Genomic DNA, 21332 nt, shown 5'->3' with positions numbered 1-21332 from the left:
ATTTTAGTGACCAGCGCGCGAGTGATTTTCAGATACGCGGTAAAACGAACCCCGCTAATTAAATTAATTTAATTAATTAAATTAAATTAATTTAATTAATTAAATTAATTTAATTAATTAAATTAGCGGGGTTCGTTTTACACCGCGTATCTGAAAATCACTCGCGCGTGCTGGTCACTAAAGCTCTATTTGACTTAACGATATCGCGGATGAGAAGCGACATGTCTAATTTTTATTCACAATAATCGTCGAAATAATTGAGTGGCTTTTTTGCACGTTATCACTCTCGCTTTCTACGGATTAACTTATTGTAAAACTGCGAACTCTCTTTTTCTTATACCGACAAATGTCTAAATAATTGCCTTTACGAGTATGCTTCGCGGAAAAAAATTGTCCATAGCCGGTTAAATTATTTTCTTTTTGAATATTAAACAAACCATGCGCACGCTTTGCATCCGCTATTTTTCAAAAAGTTTGTTGTCAGCGGAATGAACGGCGCCAAAAAAGTGCGCATAACGGTAAAAATAAACGGGTCGCAATACAAAATTTTTCACACTCATTGGACACTCGCGGTATCATCCCCATGCCGACCAATTACAACCCTTCTCTTATCACCTGATAGGTGGGAACGTTTTTTCCTAGTGCGCCATTAATTACCCCCCAACATAAGTACCGTTATCACGACCGCGCTACCCTCATTTCGCGCCTAAATGTAGTCGGGAACGGATGTGTAAAGGGGGGATAACTGTTCTCTACCGGAGTTCAAGTTTAAGTTCACGGTCACTTCGATGAGTCAGCGCCTTGAGGAGTCATAATTAAATAAAAGTTTCATCGACGATACATCAAGATACATCAAGATACATCAAGATACATCAAGATACATCATATTTCTTTTGTCAAGATCGAGGATTTAACGGAAGCGTCGTGGACTATCCTGCGAGCGATCTAATGCGCGATGAAGTATTATGTGAGTGAGTGTGAGTGTGAGTGTGAGCGTACAGTTTTGCGTTTTTGTATATTATACGGGGTGTTGTGTTTAAGTTATTATAAAACAAGGTCGCTTTTCTCGTGATCGGAATATTGTTTCGCGCTCTCGGGTTATAATTCGCGTTTTCAATTTATTTTTTAATTGATCGTTGTACAGCCCGGAGTATTCGTCGGTCCCTCGCGGAGTGTCGTTTTCTGTTTCGTTAGCCGTGACTGATAGTGCGTGCGCTACTGCACGCAATTCGGGAAATTGGCATCTGCTGCTTGAGATTCGCGTTACGCCGGATTGTGCGACGCGTATTTTAGTAGTTTTATAAGTCCTATTCGAACAATTTTTCCTTGTTTTATAATAATTTAAACTAAGTATGAGTGATATTGTAATAAAATGCGCGGTGAATATTATGTGAGTGAGTGTGAGTATGAGTATGAGTATGAGTATGAGTATGAGTATGAGTATGAGTGTGAGTGTACAGTTTTGCGTTTTTGTATATTATACGGGGTGTTGTGTTTAAGTTATTATAAAACAAGGTCGCTTTTCTCGTGATCGGAATATTGTTTCGCGCTCTCGGGTTATAATTCGCGTTTTCAATTTATTTTTAATTGATCGTTGTACAGCCCGGAGTATTCGTCGGTCCCTCGCGGAGTGTCGTTTTCTGTTTCGTTAGCCGTGACTGATAGTGCGTGCGCTACTGCACGCAATTCGGGAAATTGGCATCTGCTGCTTGAGATTCGCGTTACGCCGGGTTGTGCGACGCGTATTTTAGTAGTTTTAAAGTCCTATTCGAACAATTTTTCCTTGTTTTATAATAATTTAAACTAGGTATGAGTGATGTGTAGAATGCATCAAAATTTTTAACCACACCGGTCGTACTTACAGAAAATATTAAAAATATGTACAACCGACAGTCCGCAGTCTGTTTAAGTGGGACGGAAAATTTTTGTTGCATTTTACATTAAAAATTTATATTATATTATATCTTGAAAATGTCGGATCATACACAATTGGGTAAGTCGGATTTCGTACTACTTAAAATTATTTAAGACTCCGCGATGTTACCAAGAAGCGGATCTGCGATATATCTTAGCCGACGACGTCACGAAAGAACAGGACAGACAGTGTATAGGTCTGGCCTGTTCTTCTATCCGACGGCAGCTGAAACGCTGGCTTCACACGGACGAGCCTCTGTATCTGAACGCGTGGAAGCCGCGATTCCGAGTTGGGTTCTCTGCGTCCGAGGCATTAGTAGGCGCTATGGGCACACACGGACACGGCATTGTGCCTAGTGTGCGTATGTTGCCCGTCTAAAATCCGCGACCACTGCCTCCACATTGAAAGAAGAAATATAATCTCTCAAACGTTTAGGTGCAATAATTGGCTGAAAAATAGTAACAATTTTTTCAACAATCACCGCGCTCAAAAAGTTTACCGTACGACTCATGTAACATTAGAAAGAGAGAGAGAGAGAGAGAGAGAGAGAGAGAGAGAGAGAGAGAGAGAGAGAGAGAGAGAGCGTGTCTACAAGAAACATGTGTCACGCATGCGTTGAAATTTTATTTAAATCCATGTTTTCTTCAACATAAAATTCTAACCTGCAATTTACAATGAGAATCGATGAGGATATCGTAAATCCGCCTTGGTACGTAATTTTTACTTGTGTTACAAATCTTGTATTCTAACAAACATTTATATAAGTTCCTGTATTTTATATTCTGCATTTAACTTAGTTGTGTTAATACCTAAATTTTCATCTATTAGGAATACTCTTCAACGGTTACATAGAATACAAATGTGAGCATTATAAACCGGCCTAGAGATAAAGCAATAATTAAATTTATTAAATATCTCTTTTGTTTTAAGGTTACAAAGAGGTGGAATATTCAGAATGATTTCGTTAAAACGAATAATAATCTATGGCTCACTGGCACCATTTTTTGCTATGCTCACCTTACTCTACATTCTTGGAGTTGCCAGATATGTCACTGACTTTGAAGAAAATACATGTGATATGACATACATGTTCGAGTATCCACAATATGTGGTATGTGGATACAAGATTTATATGTGATTACTACTACTTTATTTCTCTAGGTTCATTTTTGTTAAACATAATCTGCTGCATAGGAGTAGAACTTGTACTTTGAAAGTAACATAAATACTGAATATATAAAAGATTGTTTTGCAAATTTTTAAATAATTTTTTACATTTTAGAGAATATCTTTAAAAAATGATATAGAACAGAAATATTTACGGTTTGGATTATATGCTTATGGAGAAGGCCCTAGAACTGAAAACTTAAGAAGTATGCATTTTTCTGGTATACCAGTTCTTTTTATACCAGGCAATGCTGGATCCCATGAACAAGGTTTAAATTACTTTATTAATATATGATATTAATATGTTATAATATTAAAATAATAATTTTTTTTATTAATATGTATAAGGTGTCCCATTTTTACTTAAATAGTAAAAAATTTGAAAGTTACATTATAGCCGATATTCAAGTTTTGTAACTCAAAAAGTACTTTACAAAAAAATTAATTTAAAATGGGACATCCTGTATAAAGGACAAGTCTATATATTTATATTTTTAATATTGTAGTACGATCTATTGCTTCTGTAAGTTTACGAAAAAGCCTGAAAAAGAAGACTCCTTTCCACTTTGACTTCTTTACTGTTTCATTCAATAAGGATTATTCTGCATTGTATGGAGGTATAACTAAAAAAATATGAAAAACATTTGTTAATATATCAATACTTATATTTATTATATTTTTTACTCTTACAATTTATTAATGCAAGGTGTACTTATGGAACAAACTGTCTATGTCTCACATTGTATAAAAGCAATATTAGCATTGTACAAGGGCAAGATAAATAATGTTGTATTGATTGGTCATTCTATGGTAAGATATATATTTACATATATGTATTACGGAGAATCAAATATTAATTGATATCTGTTCTAGGGTGGTATTGTAGCGAAAGGTGCTCTATTGCTAGCACCAAATATGAGTGCTTCATTTGCGAGTATGATAATAAACTTGGCTTCTCCTCATACTCCTTCCTTGATTCTTGATAGTCTCTTTGCCAATTATTATTATGAATTGGAAAAACAAATGTACAAAATTAAAGATGCAGGAGTAAAGGTAGTATCGATTGGAGGTGGACCACGCGATATACTTGTACCTGCAGCGCAAACTTTTGATCATATAGCAGATATAAATGTTCTCTCTACAAGTATACCAGTAGTTTGGAAATCCACAGATCATTTGAGTATTTTATGGTGTAAACAATTAGTATTCGTAATCGTACGTTCGCTATTTGATTCTGTCGATCATATGATGAAACCACCTCAAATTACCTCAGATCCTAATTTGAAGATGCAATCTTTGTCCTACCATTTTTTACAAGTAAGTTAATATTGTTGATATCAAAGTCAGAATTTATGTTATTTAATTGTTTATATGTAACGTACAAAAATATTTAATATATTTTAGAATTCTTAAAAAATTAATAAATTTTAATATATAAATTATAATTTTAGCATACTTCGGGTAAAAAACTTTATCATTATGCAGAAAAAGTTCGATTCGAAGCTGATGGCGAATGGATAAATGTACCACAGCAATATGTCTGGAGTAATAAGAACATGATTAAAAAATCATCCAATATATATCTTGTGGTGGAACTATTTCAGAAATCTGATTTCTTAACCATTGATGCAATAAATTTACAAAACAAGGATTGGCTGTTTGTATGTTCAGCATTTAAAAAACAAGGCGGAAAACAAATTTGGTAACATTCAGTTACATATTATTTTTGGAAAAGATTAATACATTTTTTACTAATAAATTTTAATATGTACTTTTCAGTGAATGGGGTTGGAATTTAACAAATAAAACTAGACTTTTACCCGACCCTTTATATCGGTCGAGAAAAACGATCGATCTTGATTTAAAGAAGATAAAATATCCATACATTACGCATGCCATTGTGAAAATAACTCCAGATGATTTAGAGAAACATCTTATAGTCAACTTTGATTCTTATTTTTATAATAATCGAATCGAATCTACAAAAAACAGATTCTTACATCCTAGATATCTCTTTGGATTTCGTGGACCTAATTTGATTGAAACCGTTAAAGGAAGTGTGAGATATTACATAACACTTCCTAACATCATAGACGTGATTACAATCGAATTGAAATCACCAAATTGTCTTAAGCATTACGCTATTGTCGAACTATTAGAATCGTCAAATATTGGATCGAGTCAATCGGAAATCTTCACGAATACGTAAGTGTAATTATAATTAATTTATTTTAATAAATCGAACATTATATAACTACAATTACGTTGCAGAGATGATGGTCCAAAAACGTTAAAGATACAGACACTCTATAGACGATATAATGACACAGCAAGTTTAAGACTGACATTAGAACCAGAATGCATTTATACGGTTAATATTCAACCTGGAGGAATCATCGATAAAATTTCTTGTAGAATACGGGATCGTTGGCCATTGCTTTACATGGCTATTATCAGTTTACTTTTACTTTTTGTCTCTATGAGGATACATTATAATTCGGATACGCTACCCACAATAGCCGTTACCATAATATTATCCTTTGTTTTCAATGTTACTTATGAAATGTGCATCGCTTTATGTATTATTGGCATATCTGCCATTGGCGTATGCTGCTCTGTTGTATTTCTTGGTTCTGTCGCGCATGGAATAGCTGTCAGGTATACAATTTTGATTTATATTAAAATTAAAATATCTTTTATATTTTATGACATTAAAAATTAAATAATAATTAAAAAATTTTAAGAAATATTATATTTTTATAGGTTCTTAGCTCGTGCAATAACGTTTTCAGTAACATGGTCAGATTGGTTACTAAATGGTCTAAACCAATTGCCATTAATTACAACTGTTTTCATCCTGTCTCTAATTCCAACAACATGTGGAGCTCTTGGTGTGCTCATCTCAGTATTTCTTTACTTTTTGAAATTAACAAGGATGTATGAAGATTATTTAGAGGACATATTAATGGCCCCACTTCAACATTTCGACTGGTTTAAACGTTTGAAAATACGTATAAAGAGCGAAGAAAATGATGGAAGTATCAGTGAAAGGATATATGATCATCTTATTCTGTTTTTGTTATGCTGTTTTACTGCTATCCCAGCAATTCCATCTGTTTTAGTTTGGGCAAAAAATTTCAGGTAATATTTATCTCAATAAGGCGTCTCGCGTAAGAGAGGCTCGGTAGTACGCTGCGCCTATACTTGGCGCGAGGCACTACCGTGCCTCTTGATTACAATTCATAATTTAAGATTTCAAGTTTCCATTTTTCTCCTTACAATGGTATTAAGTTAATAAAAGTGAAAAGAGTCGCTATAATTTAATATGATTGTGTTAAAAAAAACAATTCGTTAAATTATTAATTTTATAAAAGTTAATTAACTAGAATGTAAATATATTTGTTACAGCTACGATATGAGACTCTCTACAGAAGATCCTGTTCTTATGATAAGTTGGATAATAATAGCTGCATGCAGTAATTTAGGTATCGTACAAATTTCACTTAATCATAAGGGATATCGTTCACTTATATTAGCCAATATATTGCGTTTCACAAGTTGGGTAATTCTTTCCACGACGGCAGCTCCGCGTCCGTCTTTTTACCAATGGTGTATGCCACCTATTATTGCCGCAGGAATAACACTTGTCACACTAAATTCTTTAATTCCTCATAGACAATTCAGTTAAACTTGACAAAATTGTATTTATAGTTTACAGTAATTTATAACTTTTGATATTATTTATTAGTAATTTCGTATAAAAATCCGAATTTATGACAATTGCAATATATATTTAAAACTTGTCACAGATTTTTTAATGTTATAAATGAAATGATAAAACATCACACTGTAGCCTATAAGTATTATTTTATATAGAAGTAATCTAAATATAAACATGCAAATAAAATAAAACTTATTTTAAAGGCTGCTCATTTAGTGCATATCAGTAATAATTGTAAGATAATCAAATGATATTTATAATTATAATATAAAAAATATATTTATTTATTGTGATATGTGATGTAAAATATAAATAAGGCTTCAATTACCATAAATTGTGATTTAAAAGATCTGATTAATATAATTTTGTTTGACAAATAACTAAATCCTTACTTTGTAGTTTAATATCCATTATTTTTTTTATATATTATTAATGTATATCTTGTATATATTATTTTTTTAGGAAAGGTAGCAACAAAACAATATTTTGCCATTTAAAATCTCTAGTAATTTTCTATATATATTATATATATGTATATACATAAATTTATTTACATTTTTTTTAAAGATTTATTTATTCTACATATGTATCTCCAAGATCTGTTTTTTCTACACTGTACACACATATTTCTTTTTTAGTAATAGGATGTACTCCATAGTTTACAACCATGCCCATTTGTTGTTGAAGAAAAGCTATTGTTTTTGTTGCTAAAGTTTTATTATTTGCATGTACTTCTGGATGCTGCATGAATTCGCTTAGCTGGAAAAATAATAAAAGTTTGTTAATTGAAGCAGCTATACAATGCTTGAAGGTACAGTTGTGCTATGTATTAATAACATTGCAATATATTTAATGTTATATCAAGTTTGATACTTGCAATTTTGTTAAGAATATGTACAAATTTAATAAAAATATAGGTCTAGATTTTTGGCAATGTGAGGAAAGAATCTCGTAATATAATTAAATAAAATAAAATAATACCTTCATCCATCTACATTCCGAAATTTCTCGTTTACATTTCTCAATTTCAAAGTTTTGTGGTGTTAGATACGCAATCATATATATATCAGAGCATCCAAATAAAAAATTGTGCCCATGTCTAAAAGATATTAAGCATTTGAAATTTGCCCGAATTCCTGTCTCTTCTAAAACTTCTCTCTTAGCTGCTGCTTCAATATTCTCTCCTGATAATTGAAAATACACATGTATAATTCCAGCAATGTGCAACATAAAATATTTTTCAGAATACCTGGTTCTACATAGCCTCCTGGCAGCTTCCAACTTGCTTTAACAGAGGCATATTTTTCTTTAATGACAAGAATTTCACCAGTATCTTTGTTGAATACAAATGCACCAACACCTAAATATGTATGCGCATATTTTGGGACGTTACATTCCTCGTGAGTGGGCAGCCAACGATATAACATGACGTATTCGTCTTTAGCGTGGTGAAAGATGAATCCGTTCCTAGTTAACATTGGAACCCACTCGGAATGTGGTATATGCACGCGAAACCATATAGTTCGTCTTTTATCCTTTGTCCATTGCTCTAAAGAATCTATAAAAATTTTTTTTTTTTTTTTAATTTACAGTAATATTCCTAAATATATTTTGCGTTGTATCTTTTATAAATATGAGAAAAAAGATACGAGAAAAGAAAGAAATATGTCTCTCTACCTTTGAGACGCTGCAGGAATATTTTATTGTCGCAAGCTTCTTCAGCCGAGTCAATCGTAATGCCATTGTAATGATCGTTATGACCCTTAAAAATCTGTTGAGCCATCATAGCTTTTAAATCTCCGACGTGTGTTATTAGAAAAAAAACGAATGAGCTTCGCGCGGTTAATGTTCTCGAAACTCGGACCACTCGGAGCAATATCGCACTCCGCATCGAATACAGTCAGTTTGATCTCGGCGTTTTAATTAATCACCGTTAAACAATTATCGTGCAATGTCACTCGAGAATAAATAACAGGAGTTCGCGTTGGTCCGCGTGATATTTATGCATCTTGCGTAAGCAGCATATCAATAATTTTTATCATCTCAATGAGCTTACGTTGTTATTCAGCGGCAACGTAACCTCAACGCGATGAAGATAAATTTCTTTTTCTTGATGAAACTGCCGCGACAAGTTCCATCGAAATCGAAGACTCGGCACTAGTGCTGTATAATAAAAAACAAAAAAAAATTAATGACATAGCTTCTAGTATGAATTCTAGTATCACGTATTAGAGGAATTCAGGCATAGGTATCGATAGGTATATATAAAAAGAGAAAAAAAATAATACATTGGACGATGTCGCCATCTGAGTATAGCACAATGCGACATTCACCAAGCAAGTGAAAATAGTTGAAAATCGATTTTGTAACATCGTCGATCGTATACCACGATCGTATTGTTTGGAACTTTTGCTAGATGTAATTTCAATACAGTAGTCTCGAGAAGTTTTATATCAAGATACGACGAATGAGATATTACAATATCAATATATATCGTGGTATCATCAAGAAAGAAAAAGAAAACCAAACAAAAAATTATTAAGCGGAAGGTTAAAATATAACGAGATAAAAGTAAAAAAGGTAATTATTTTAATCTGTCCTTGTAGTTAGTTATGAAAATTTGCATGCGTTATTCGCACGTTTTATCAATAGATTTCAATTAATTACGCATACATTTGCGTACGAACCTTGTAACATGTTCGCGTACCTTGCGATACGTTACGTATTACGTGTCATTTTCCAATTTTACATGCTTAAAAAATTTTTACCAACAAATTTATATATCTTAGGACAATGTTTAGCCGCTATTTTATAAACCATTGCGTTGTCTTGACTGTTATTCCACAAATGGATCGTCATAACGTCCTTCCCTATCCTTGGCATACCTTCCGTCATTACTTCGCTCGAAGAAATGCTTGGGAAATCGAGAGACGTAGGATAGAATTTGTCCGGTGGGTAGATCGTAAATTGCCGGCATTCCTTGTTCTACAATCCAGTTATTCGTGAGGTTCATTTCAACTAATTATATATGTATTTTTAAACAATGTACGACATACATGTAACGATAATATTTTATAATTAATGAGAGAACAACAGTGAAATAAGAGACACGAACGCAATTGTATGTCGTAACGTGACGAAGGAAGTGCGATTTCGTTTGCCAAGTAAGCAACAAGGGTGCATTCGTTTATGCAACAGTCAATGCAGTTACTAGAAAAAAAAAAAAAGAAAAATTCTAAAGTAGTTCAGTTACTATACTGACAGCTGCATAAACGAATTTACCTCAAAGCTTATCGTACTCACGTCCTTCTGATAACACAGCCTCTGCAGGGTTTGAGTTACGACTCTTGTTATATTATATTGCGAATAATTATTCACATTTATATTTTTTATTATGTCCAGACAGATATCCACAAAGCTTCTTCCAAAGTTTGTACTCGCGTCAACGCCAAACACGCCGATACCCATGTCTCGATTATTTTCCACCCCCGTAAATGTAGTTAACTCGTCCAATGATCTAAATAGGTATTTTTGTTCATTTAAACATACTTTTTTATTATTTTATGGTATGGCAATGTTGACAGATGCTAATATTGACGCTTATCTATTTTTAATATTAACATAGTTTATTACAAAATTACTAGTTGCTTAATTATTTATTTAATTTTGATATCTTAAAGATAAATATAATTGTTCAACTTACGTCAGTACTATGCTGTTTAAATTTAGTGATAAGCCACCAAATTTCCAAAGCGTCAACATTCGAATGTAATCGTGAAAATCCTTTTTTAACCAATCCCGATTTTGCCATAATATACGAATATTTGCCCAGAACCAGTCTTCTATTGGTGTATTGGTAATATATGTCGATAAACGGACTCGTCTTACATACACATTGTTGTAGGTTTCAAGGATATTGACCAATTTCTTGGATTTATCAGAAAAATGGCCCGTTGCAAGGAAAAGCAAAAAAACATTCAAGTTGCGATTATTTCTAGCCGCCGATTCCACGGCACATGCTTGTAAAGGCATAAGGTTCGGCAATGAACACATCGTTTTATGGAAAAATATACATCTACTTGGTACCAGCATCTGTTTGTCTAAAAATTTAAAAAGTAAGTAATAATGTATACTTAAGAAACAGAATAACTATTACAGTTTGAATGTTATTGATCATTTATAATATACAAAGTGTTTTACGGTTGGTGTGAGGACGCTGGAACTGTGGAATACCCTGTATATTTTCAAATATAATATATAATTTATATATTATACTTTTTATTAAATTTTTATTCGAAATATTAGTATCTCAAAATAGGAAAAATATTTTTAACTAACCCCATTCTCCTTGTCCGAGCTCCATAATACCGTTGGACTTACTCCAGTAGCAATATACATGATCGGCTGAGTTGTATGTAATTAGTATCATCGGTAATTTCTTCCAGAAAACGCAGACAATTATTATTATTAATGTGAAGAGAGAACAGAACATAAAGAATGCTCGTTGTTTCTTCATTATTGTAGACGACTTTATCCAATTTTTTTAACAAATCTGTAAAGTTTATACAATCTTATCTAATATATTTGTTTCTTTTGTTTAGAAATGGATTCTTACCGGTGACATTTTTGAAACCTGCAGAGTGTTGGAACGATTAATAAATGTATTATGATACTATTGTTACATAATCTTCTATGACGGAGCGTGCGGCAAATAGCTCTCAGCTGCTCGATTATTACTGATGTCCTCGTAGCATCCAGCAATGTTTTCAAACGGTATGGAAGTGAATTCAGGTATGCTTTTATTTTAAGAATTTTATATATTATTTGAATAAGAAATATCGTCGATTTATTAACTTGCAAACGCTTGATAATATTATTTTAATAAATAAAATTAATATTATTTAATGTTAATATAAAGTATTATTTTTAATATTATTACAAATAAATTATTATAAATACTTACGATTAATTTCTGCATAAGTATATTTAAAAATAAATTGTAAAATTGTTTAACCGTCTTTCCGTTACGAAGAGTTATCGATTATTTCAGTCACGTTGACGTTGACTGACGTTGAGGTTGACGATAAGTCACGTACAGTAATTAATACTCCAAGAATAGAAAAAGTAACATTTTAGATATCTTTGACAATAATTAATCAGTATGATTGTCAGTAAAAATATTACAAAATTATAAATTCTTTGATAAGTACGAAGAACAACCAGTAAAAAAATATGATTAGAAAATGTTGTATTTGGTAGTAGAACTTCACCGAGAAAAAAAAAACTTGCACAGGTTTTATTCTCATTCGCTGGCCAAACTTTAGCCTTCGTAACTGCTGCTTGTGAATTTAACGTTGTTTCCTGTCTGTTATATATATAGATCATCTCTAATATCATCTAAAGATTAGCTAGCGTAGATACAGCAAGTCATTGGTATTTATAATCTTCGTAAAAGCGTATCGTTCTTAGAACGCAAGTAAACGAGGCTAACTGACGAATTAGCTGGAAGTTGAGAGATTTTTATACAATACGCTTTTGTTTTTGAAGTATAAAAATTTTATTTATCTAATTATTTTATTAAAAAGCCACAATTGCAATTTTTACGCATTTTTTTTTTTTTAATTTGATGTAGTTATCGAAATTTATGCAAAACATGAAGAAACTCTATTAAAAAAAAATAAAAAAAAACGTGATGTGGAATATTAAAGAATAAAAACGTTTGTTAATATAGTTTATTACTAACTATACAATATCATTTGCATATATTTTCATCTATTTTGACAATTTAATATCTTTTGATCATATTTTAACATCTTTAGACGAATAAAATTAATTAATTACACAATTTTTTTATTTTTAATAAATGTACGATTTCTTTGCATATTTCTCTAATATACATATATGTATATACATATTCTTACATTTATTTATAAAATACATTTTTAATTATACCTTCTGATTTTTTATGAGGTCTTATGTTACAAGTTCTTGTACATAAAAATAGAGTAATGTATTTTTTATTTTTTTTTTTCTTAAATATGATAAAATGTTTTTTGTTATATATTAAAAATACAAAATTTATAAAACTTTGTTTAATTTTAAATTAATTTTGAAGAATTATCTTTATACAGTTTATAAATTTTTATAGTTTATAAATATTTTGTTGCATTTCGTAAAAATACATACATAAACATGTTAAAATAGAGTATATTTTACGAGTAATTCATATTAATAGAAATATTGATATTTTATTATGCTTATAGCCGTATTACGTTATGTAAACCAACGATTTATTAATATTCAGTAATCAGGGTAATTTATGGCATTAAAATGGCATTTGTCTCCATCAGACATTATAAATATATATCTTTCATATACGCTTAGAGAAAAAGGGTAAATACTTGTCTAAATCAGCCTTTGCCTCGTTAAAAAAAAATTTGTTTCGACATAATGAATATCGTTTTTTCGATTAGATTAGATAAAATTTTTCTATGGTGTCACGCTTGGGTGGTTTCCGATGTATTGTTTCGGACAAACAAGCGTTTCATATTTGATTCTATAATTTATTGCAACTAAGCTTAAATTCAAAATATTCTGCCGCAGTTATTGAAAACATAAGGACAATAATTCCGTGCAATAACGGCGTACGGTACGTTGCTGTTTACTCGCACCTTTTCGGCTTTGCTCAATTTATTCCACACGTGAATCGCCTTTGCCTTATTTAATATCTTTAACGTCGCGTCACTATCTTTTATTTCGAAATACTTTTTCCATTTTTTATAATGAATCGGATAGAAAATCGATGGCGAATATACTGTGAAACCGTGGCAACGGTCGATTGTCATATCACGTACCTGTAAAATAAAATTAATTTTTTTTATAGTTTACTCAAGTATTTTTATTTGTGTAAATTTGTTTTTCTTTATAAAAAGTTTAACATTAATTTAAAAAATTGTACAGGTGTACCGATCAAATGTAATCATGCAATTAAAAATTCGCATTTGAAGTATAAAACAAGAATATAGCACTATAAATTATTTTGATCTGTCATCTGGTAAATGTCTGTGTTTGTAATTTGCTATTTGCCTTAGATAACCTGATATAGCATTGAACAAGAAGGTTCTGTTTTCTGGTATTTAGGATTCATTTTACATGTGTAATACATAAAAGAATGAAAATCAATTACGTTTATATATACCACATGTACACATAAATTAATAATGCATATTATTGATTAATTTTTTTGCGTGAAAATTGGCGAGAATAAAATAATGATAAAAATAATTTTTTCTTTTTTATATATTTTTTTGTGTTGTGTTTTGTGTTGTGTAAATCTGTATTTTTCATTCCGTGTTAAAAGAATAATAGACTATATCCGCCGGACGAATCCAACAAATTAAATTAAACGAGCCAGTCTCTTATTTGCCACGAATAGACTTTGTTCTTTACTTTGTGTGCACGTTAATAGGCTTTGCTTGTTTGAACAATAATTCCTAATGTAATAAAATGACGTCAGATTGTATTTACTATCTTATCATCTATACATAATATGTATTTAACGCACACAGTAGACAATAAACTCTATTCCAAATTTTGCAAACTTTTTAAAAGCTAGTAATATTGTTTATAATATATAGTATTGTTTTATATCTAAAATGATTATGAATAATTATATTAATATATTTCTGTTTTGAATTTTTCAGATGGAGCTCGTTATTGCAATCCAAAGTTTTTTCTGGAAATTTAATACTCACATACATCGTTGCACAAAGTTTCTGCAACGTTCTCGTGATGACTCCGGGTCCATTGTTACCCCAGACATCGCCGCGAAAGTTTTTTTTGAAGTCCCGTACACAAGCATCGGCCATACGTCGACCCAGCTTCGACATATCAAAACCCATTACTCCAGCAGCAACGTCATCCCAGTCTTCGGCGCCAGCAAAATTTGTCAGATTCTCGAACGAAGTAGTGACTACTACGTCCAAATCAAGGTAAATCCCGCCATACTTCCATAGGCTCAAATAACGTAGCATATCTGACATATGACTGGATGGCCAGTGGCTTTTCTTTAAAACGCCACTGGTGTACCATGTTTCCAAAGGCGTGTTTTTCACATACTTCTGCGGGTCAATGTGACGAATCCTGACGTTGGGATAACTAAGGAGATGCCTGACGATCTCGTGCGTACTATTGGAGAACTCCGATTTGCTAACGAATAGCAAATACACAGTCATCGATGGATTCATTCGTGCCGCAGATTCTATGGCACAAGCTTGTCGGGCGTTTAACATAAGACCCTCCTCACCGAAACAGGAAGTCTCGTGAAAGAAGATATTTCTACCTGACGTTGGCTCGTCGACGCCTGAAGCATAATGGGCACAAGTAAATTTTATTACGTATGTATTAATATATTATAATATATTTGAGATATATTTCCATACTTGTTTCTGATTCGAAGTCTTGAATACTTTTTGTTGCAATCGAGACTTTATCATAACATCTGATATCGTTGACCGTTGTCACGTCGAGAAACGGTATCCTTTGAATGATGTTGCTCTCAGTCGATATCATAAGAATAAGAAGCACAACGGCGAAAGCAAATCCGCACCACAATAATCTCTTTTTCATCTTTATGGGTCTTCACATTGAATTTCACTAGATTCCACTATACTCGGATAAAATTAGTTATATAAATATTTTAATATTATTTTTATTACTTATTTTTTATCAGGACAGATTTCATCTATTAAATTATAAACCGATTTTATCAACGCAAATTAATAAAATTAGTCGAATTAACTTTCACATCAATTACACAAGTACAATTGCATTTAATATATCTTTAATTATCGTAATCTGATTTAAACGTATTTTATTTATTAAAAAATGCAATAATTTTTTTTTAAATAATTTAATAAAGTATAATATATATGCAGGAAAATCAAATTCAAATCTTGCATGTATGTCAAATGAAATTGTTCATCACATTTAAACGATCTCGTTTCGTGATACAAAGCTTTAAGAGCAATGATTGAATCAAATAGATCATTATATATAATATGTCTGATTGCAGATGATCAGATCCCATTTATTATGATATGTTCTATCAAGGTTTCCTCTATTGAAAATGAGAAAATGATAATACGAATACATTAAAAACATGAAAGTCGCAAATTTATTTTAAACGAAACTATTTATTTTGTCAACTGATTATTTAATAGCTCAAGTCTTTAAGATAAATGAATCTAAAAGTATTATTAAATTATAAGATTATTTTTAATACAAAAATCTTAATATTTGCGTTACAGTGCTCACACATTTCATAAATTTCTATCCCTTTGTATTAATTTTTGCACAAATTTTTATATTTCCATGTGAAGTGTTTCCTCCAATCATCACAATTCAACATAAACCTGGAACGATGTGTCTACCGTATAAAATTAATACTAATGACGCGTGAATTGTTTTTATTTAAAATAAACTTGTCACATGTTCTTTCTCACATTATGTCACGTTCACACATTAGGTGTAACAGAAAAAAATTAAATTAACAGAATCTTTCAACGAAAAAAAAAAAAAAAAAAGAAAAAAAAAAAGTCGGTCAAGTTCCACATGTCGTATTTTGTATCAGCTGAACTTTGACCTAATCACGATAAAAACAGGAAACGCGTTACTATTTTTTAACCAACTTGAATAAATATTCACGTATACATGAGTGGTATAAGCGCACTTATGCGCGCGTGTGTAAGACCCTCATATGCCCGAATAGGCTTTTATATTTTAACTCACCGGTGGAATCGAATTGATTGCCGGCTGTTATACAAATTACCATTACAATATTTCTTTTATTTATTGTCAGATGATTAGTTATTATTGTAGATAAGGTACAGAACTCGCAATGATACCGTAATGCTCTCGTGAATTTGTTTGTCGTTTTCAGGAAAGAAAATCGTCGAACTTAGTATGACATACACGTCACGGATGTAGTCACCCTCGCAGGCCGCAACCACCCCGTTCCACCACCCGTATCGATCGCCTCGCTGGTAACCGAGTGTTCATGATGAATTCGGAGGAGGAGCACTTTAGTCAGGACAATATGAGTCGACGATCGGGAACGAACGTCTCCTCTCTGAGCGTTATTTCGCAACTAACAAAAATTATTTCGCCGGTGCTTAGGATCCCGAGCAAGTTACCCCTCCGCTTACTATAAACGTGCGTTGTAATGAAATACATTCCCGACGCATGCGTGAGGTTGGTCTGACGACAATGAGGATAAAGACGCATGACGAAAACTCGGGTTGTCGCTTTTTTCCTCAATTCCACGCGCTAGATCCTCGAAGACACTCGACACGATACGCGGTAAATACTGCCGTGATTTACAATCTCAAATTGCCGATGCACTCGCTGAGAAATATACATGTTCAGCTCGTCACAAAACGGCTTTTATTGTCAGTTAAAATTGTACATGCATCGCTGCTAAATCTCACTCTCATCTACGTGCTTGTATCGTATATTGCAGCTACATCTTGGAAAACTACACGAATGTAAGATCGTTATTTGTTGTTTCACAATTAAGTATACATGATAGCGCGAAATATGCTATTTGACAACATCAGACTGCGGGTGTAATATTCAACTTCTTCGCGTCCTCCAAAAGTTTTACTACCATTGCATTCCACTCATCGGGGCGATTCTCGGTGTACCACACAACAATTTTTTCCACGTTTTTCTTTTGCACTTCTGTACATTTTCGACATTTCGTCGCAAATGCTTCAGCAGCATGCTCTGAAAAATATAACATCTCAAATAATTCGATTGAAATTAAAGATTCAGGCAAATAAGCAACTTTTTATTTAATATAAATGATATTTTGTTACAACGCGATAATATTAACATATTTATATATATATATATATATATATATATATATATATATATATATAGATTATTTTTTATATAAAATAAAGATCATATTTATTATAAAATTGAAATTTATGTAAAGTGATGAAATATCATACGTTTGAAGAATTTTTGATCCTCCGTCACGCACGGACCGGTATCCATAAAGCATTTGTAATACTGATTTCGAAGTTCATCGTTCGGCAAAATTTCATCAGGATCAATGTGATCAAACATGTCAGAGTACATCTCCTCGGCAATGACAGATGCCAAAATGACGATAAAGGCCAATAGACAGAAGCCGGATTTAGCCATGACTTTGTCGTTTTTAAAAACTCGAGCCAAACACGAAACTGAATATTTTATTCGGCCGAATGCATCTTTTATACCTTGCACTTACCCTTGGCGTACTAGTTCCTTACGTAAATACTATGTAAATAGTCGTTACACATGTCAGATCGATTATAATCACATATGTTTCAGGGAAATAGAATGGACAGGATGAAGGCCTATGCAAGAGGAATTAATTACTGAGTTTCCAACGGAGGATGTGAGTCTTCGACTACTTCCCTCGTGTGAAGATGACCATTAAGAGCGGCTTGTAATTCTGACGTTGGTTTAACCATCTCTCGGAAGCTAAGATTTCTCAACAAGCTGCAATTAAAAATTGTTGGTTTTAAGTAGCGCAAGCACTGTAATATAATACCCTGGCTCCGTATACAATACCACTTGTAATCGTACCTTTTGCTGTTGTGCTGAATACGCGAAATCAGTACTCTGTAATAATACGGAACACGTACGTGTCTTGTACGTAATTATTATCCGAGTCACAAGTAGTTTTCTTTAACAAGTGATATAATTAGTAATTAGAAAATTACTGATTATCCCGAGTTATGTCAAGTTTGAAATATGATCTACGATGTAGCAAATTGAAATAGGATAGTTATTAATGAAACGGACAAACAACCATTTAACAAAAATTCTGTCAAGATTGTTCGCGATAAACTTGTTTATTGAAAAATTTCTTATTTTAAAACTGCAGAAGTTTAGAAATGTTGAATAATTTATTCTGAACGAAAATGTAATTCAAATTTTTCTAGAATTAACATATTTTACATTGCATTATTGTCTTGTTAGAAAAAATCAAAAATATAAATTCGTATTTTAATTTCAATAAATATTAATATTTTTTTAATTATATATAAATTATGTTTAAATATAATGATAAAGATTAAATTATGTTACATTATATATGTATGTGTGCTTTGACCATGATTAGCATATGAATGATATAGTAATATCAGTAGAATGGGTTATCTTTTTGTCAGAAGGACTGCGTGAAATTATTATCTCGAGTAGTTTCCATTGTTAATATTTTATCATACACATGAAATGATGAGCTTTGTAATTCCACGATGCATAACTTATGAAATATCCTATTCACGTAGTAGTAGACGATAAATGTAGTAGTATCTAAAAACAAAAAAGAATTTTAATTTATTTAAATTCCGAATTAAACATATTAAAAGCCACATCACGCATATATGTACATATTATATATTCAGACCTAAATGCGTTGTTTCATTTATGATTATGATATAAATAATATACCACATATATATATATATATAATTGTAATAAAATGGATTGCATATTTTAGGATGTATTCGTTTATGCAGCAATCGGAGCAGTTACTGCACTAGTTTAGGATTTATTTCTTTTTCTTCTTAATGTAAGAAAAACAAAAATACTCTGACCTAGTGCAGAAACTGCGCTGACTGCTGCGTAAACGAATGCACCCCTTATGATATATAATTAATTATATAATAATGTAAAGTAATATTACAGGGATTTGCAACGGGTGCGTTCAAAGAATGCTCGTAAAACTGTTGTATTTGCAGAACACACCCGTTGATGCGGTGACCTTACGATCGCCAAGTCTGGGAGTTTCGTCGTTCTGGGATTGGTATGTCTGCGTTACCGCTACTTGAAAGCAGTCAACGATCGCGCTGCATTGTGGCGATCGAATGGCCGCCTCGTCTGATGTCTGCCCGTTCTGTTCTCCTGCGATTAGTTTTACTTTGTTCGACGACCTTCGCGAGCGGTGCCTCCCGTTGAACAATCCGGTAAGCCGAACGGTGAACCTACGATCGGACGACGACGCCCGAGATAACCTATAGTCGGCGGATTCGACACGCGAAGGTACCGCCGAGGCGCACCTCGCGGTACGCCCGGTGAGATTTGTTTTTCATCAAACACGGCTGCGGCTGCAGGGCGCCGCCGAAATTCACGAGCGCGAATCCTTCCGGGCACGTGTATAGGGTGTGTCGAGCGTATCGTCCAGCTGGTGAACGGTGATTGTATATGTATAGCAGCTTGCGGCGATATCCATTTACATGTGAGACGCTAATGTTCTTATCACCTGTGTTTCTAGTCAATTTTTACGTTATTAACGAGAAAATATGAGCATCAGCAAGTATCTATCGAAATCGACGTGTAACGTAGAATCCTACAATCTGGAATGATGAATTTTTAATGCACAGGCATTTATGAAGTCGCAGCTGCAGTCAAATATAATTATACATGTACAATTTTTTTCTATTTTGCTACTAAAGAAACCTCAAGTTCCTTTCATCCTTGTAAGAAAATTGGTATCTTATTACGTGTGGATTTATTTATTCCGTTAACATACATGTAAAATATATGTCTAATATATATATATATATATATGTATGTGTGTGTTAATTACATAGATGTGGGTATATATATATATATATATATATATATATATATATATATACATATAATATATTCATATGTATATATACATGTATACATAAAATTTGATTTTTACTTATGAAATTAACCTTTAAGAGTCAATTCTAACTTCTTGAGAAGTTTTATCTGATAAGTGTGCATTGTGTAATCTTTATTTAGAAAGAAAGATAAAGACAGACACATGTTTGTTCAATAGATAAAGTTTGCCAAGAAGTTGAAACAGTTGATTCTTAAAATTAAAAACGTTCTATTTGCTAGTATTAATGTTAAATAATTATTAAAAAATTATAATATGCTTTAATATAAAATCAATATTTATTCTTTATATATGTTTTATAAGCTTTTAGCACAAGCACATATAATTAATAATCGTTTTAAAAAAAAGAATATACAAGATATAGCTTAAAATGTATGAAAAATATTTTTTGCTTTTATCTAAACTGTATGCTAAGATATACCATTTTAGTTATATAGTTCAACTTTATTGCTCATATTTTCTGCATTAATATATTTGAACTTTATTATCAATGTTCCTGAATTATACAGAGAAAAATGTAGTATCAAGCAAGTCTAGTTACATAATCCTGAAGATCATTAGAGTGCAATAAATAAAGAAAACTCAACTATTTAATGCAATTAATTAATAAAATTATATATACATAAAAAATAAAAATAAAATTATAACATTTTATATATATAAAAAAAAAGAAAACCCCTTCTTTAAAAATGCATTTTATAAAATTAAATGACACATATTGTTAATGTTATAATTTAATTATAGTTAATAGTCATTCTTTGATATTCAATGTTATTAATTTTTTTCAAATTATTACAGATTTAGTAACATAGTAA

The 21332-nt window shown here is 31.8% G+C and overlaps 5 protein-coding genes and 1 long non-coding RNA gene across 12 annotated transcripts; 2 read left to right on the top strand and 4 right to left on the bottom strand.

Annotated features, from left to right (window-relative positions):
• The first annotated feature begins 2480 nt into the window (after nucleotides 1-2480).
• On the top strand, nucleotides 2481-7305 carry LOC139113062 (GPI inositol-deacylase-like). 2 transcript variants are annotated; one of them, XM_070673945.1, is made up of 12 exons: nucleotides 2481-2624; nucleotides 2744-2776; nucleotides 2846-3026; nucleotides 3198-3351; nucleotides 3589-3699; nucleotides 3789-3892; nucleotides 3956-4399; nucleotides 4534-4784; nucleotides 4862-5287; nucleotides 5354-5740; nucleotides 5846-6223; nucleotides 6491-7305. In XM_070673945.1, exons 1-12 carry the CDS (start codon nucleotides 2590-2592, stop codon nucleotides 6768-6770), a joined length of 2784 nt encoding a protein of 927 aa, XP_070530046.1. In that variant the 5' UTR covers nucleotides 2481-2589; the 3' UTR covers nucleotides 6771-7305. The 2 variants fall into 2 exon arrangements, with proteins under 2 accessions (XP_070530046.1, XP_070530047.1); XM_070673946.1 differs by lacking the exon at nucleotides 2744-2776 and having other exon boundaries at nucleotides 2489-2624.
• LOC139113065 (nucleoside diphosphate-linked moiety X motif 6-like) lies at nucleotides 7303-8999 on the bottom strand. Its single transcript, XM_070673954.1, has 4 exons — nucleotides 8481-8999; nucleotides 8053-8361; nucleotides 7785-7987; nucleotides 7303-7562 (listed from the first exon to the last, which is right to left on the bottom strand). The coding sequence occupies exons 1-4, from the start codon at nucleotides 8692-8694 to the stop codon at nucleotides 7377-7379; spliced, it is 912 nt and encodes a 303-aa protein (XP_070530055.1). The 5' UTR covers nucleotides 8695-8999; the 3' UTR covers nucleotides 7303-7376.
• An 88-nt stretch (nucleotides 9000-9087) lies between these two features.
• On the top strand, nucleotides 9088-19175 carry LOC139113067 (uncharacterized). 2 transcript variants are annotated; one of them, XR_011547603.1, is made up of 8 exons: nucleotides 9088-9383; nucleotides 10206-10328; nucleotides 10708-10918; nucleotides 11405-11594; nucleotides 14507-14794; nucleotides 14862-15199; nucleotides 16744-17162; nucleotides 18186-19175. It is a non-coding gene; the product is annotated as an uncharacterized lncRNA (long non-coding RNA). The 2 variants fall into 2 exon arrangements; XR_011547604.1 differs by lacking the exon at nucleotides 10206-10328.
• On the bottom strand, nucleotides 9376-11544 carry LOC139113064 (lactosylceramide 4-alpha-galactosyltransferase-like). 2 transcript variants are annotated; one of them, XM_070673952.1, is made up of 5 exons: nucleotides 11419-11544; nucleotides 11142-11331; nucleotides 10507-10903; nucleotides 10107-10320; nucleotides 9376-9788 (listed from the first exon to the last, which is right to left on the bottom strand). In XM_070673952.1, the coding sequence occupies exons 1-5, from the start codon at nucleotides 11425-11427 to the stop codon at nucleotides 9549-9551; spliced, it is 1050 nt and encodes a 349-aa protein (XP_070530053.1). In that variant the 5' UTR covers nucleotides 11428-11544; the 3' UTR covers nucleotides 9376-9548. The 2 variants fall into 2 exon arrangements, with proteins under 2 accessions (XP_070530053.1, XP_070530054.1); XM_070673953.1 differs by having other exon boundaries at nucleotides 11142-11355; nucleotides 11419-11539.
• Nucleotides 12522-16917, bottom strand: LOC139113063 (lactosylceramide 4-alpha-galactosyltransferase-like). 4 transcript variants are annotated; one of them, XM_070673949.1, is made up of 4 exons: nucleotides 16776-16917; nucleotides 15245-15468; nucleotides 14558-15165; nucleotides 12522-13657 (listed from the first exon to the last, which is right to left on the bottom strand). In XM_070673949.1, exons 2-4 carry the CDS (start codon nucleotides 15429-15431, stop codon nucleotides 13388-13390), a joined length of 1065 nt encoding a protein of 354 aa, XP_070530050.1. In that variant the 5' UTR covers nucleotides 15432-15468; nucleotides 16776-16917; the 3' UTR covers nucleotides 12522-13387. The 4 variants fall into 4 exon arrangements, with proteins under 4 accessions (XP_070530050.1, XP_070530051.1, XP_070530049.1 ...); XM_070673950.1 differs by having other exon boundaries at nucleotides 16709-16843; XM_070673948.1 differs by lacking the exon at nucleotides 16776-16917 and adding an exon at nucleotides 16593-16746.
• LOC139113066 (ejaculatory bulb-specific protein 3-like) lies at nucleotides 17230-18033 on the bottom strand. The gene is made up of 2 exons (XM_070673955.1): nucleotides 17822-18033; nucleotides 17230-17588 (listed from the first exon to the last, which is right to left on the bottom strand). The coding sequence occupies exons 1-2, from the start codon at nucleotides 18015-18017 to the stop codon at nucleotides 17416-17418; spliced, it is 369 nt and encodes a 122-aa protein (XP_070530056.1). The 5' UTR covers nucleotides 18018-18033; the 3' UTR covers nucleotides 17230-17415.
• Nucleotides 19176-21332: the final 2157 nt, after the last annotated feature.

Source organism: Cardiocondyla obscurior, unplaced genomic scaffold (genome assembly GCF_019399895.1).
Source record: "Cardiocondyla obscurior isolate alpha-2009 unplaced genomic scaffold, Cobs3.1 scaffold114_0_21332, whole genome shotgun sequence".
Lineage (NCBI taxonomy): Eukaryota > Metazoa > Arthropoda > Insecta > Hymenoptera > Formicidae > Cardiocondyla > Cardiocondyla obscurior.
The sequence above is the reverse complement of the archived record's forward strand: the minus strand, read 5'-3'. Positions and strand labels throughout refer to the sequence as shown.

What these genes read in the sequence shown, in the direction of transcription:
- LOC139113062 (XM_070673945.1), top strand. Translation starts at nt 2,590, where the DNA reads ATGAGAATCGATGAGGATATCGTAAATCCGCCTTG. An exon ending in GATATCGTAAATCCGCCTTG is followed by an intron (nt 2,625 to 2,743) that starts GTACGTAATTTT and finishes TTCATCTATTAG; the next exon opens with GAATACTCTTCAACGGTTAC. An exon ending in GCGCATGGAATAGCTGTCAG is followed by an intron (nt 5,741 to 5,845) that starts GTATACAATTTT and finishes ATATTTTTATAG; the next exon opens with GTTCTTAGCTCGTGCAATAA.
- LOC139113065 (XM_070673954.1), bottom strand. Translation starts at nt 8,694, where the DNA reads ATGCGGAGTGCGATATTGCTCCGAGTGGTCCGAGTTTCGAGAACATTA. An exon ending in ATTCCTGCAGCGTCTCAAAG is followed by an intron (nt 8,362 to 8,480) that starts GTAGAGAGACAT and finishes AAATTTTTATAG; the next exon opens with ATTCTTTAGAGCAATGGACA. An exon ending in CGGAATGTAGATGGATGAAG is followed by an intron (nt 7,563 to 7,784) that starts GTATTATTTTAT and finishes TTATTTTTCCAG; the next exon opens with CTAAGCGAATTCATGCAGCA.
- LOC139113064 (XM_070673952.1), bottom strand. An exon ending in GCTCGGACAAGGAGAATGGG is followed by an intron (nt 10,904 to 11,141) that starts GTTAGTTAAAAA and finishes TTAAATTTTTAG; the next exon opens with ACAAACAGATGCTGGTACCA. An exon ending in TTAAACAGCATAGTACTGAC is followed by an intron (nt 10,321 to 10,506) that starts GTAAGTTGAACA and finishes ATACCTATTTAG; the next exon opens with ATCATTGGACGAGTTAACTA.
- LOC139113063 (XM_070673949.1), bottom strand. Translation starts at nt 15,431, where the DNA reads ATGAAAAAGAGATTATTGTGGTGCGGATTTGCTTTCGCCGTTGTGCTT. An exon ending in AGACTTCGAATCAGAAACAA is followed by an intron (nt 15,166 to 15,244) that starts GTATGGAAATAT and finishes ATTATGCTTCAG; the next exon opens with GCGTCGACGAGCCAACGTCA. An exon ending in AACTTTGTGCAACGATGTAT is followed by an intron (nt 13,658 to 14,557) that starts GTGAGTATTAAA and finishes TTTATTTTACAG; the next exon opens with GTACGTGATATGACAATCGA.
- LOC139113066 (XM_070673955.1), bottom strand. Translation starts at nt 18,017, where the DNA reads ATGGCTAAATCCGGCTTCTGTCTATTGGCCTTTATCGTCATTTTGGCA. An exon ending in GGATCAAAAATTCTTCAAAC is followed by an intron (nt 17,589 to 17,821) that starts GTATGATATTTC and finishes TATATTTTTCAG; the next exon opens with AGCATGCTGCTGAAGCATTT.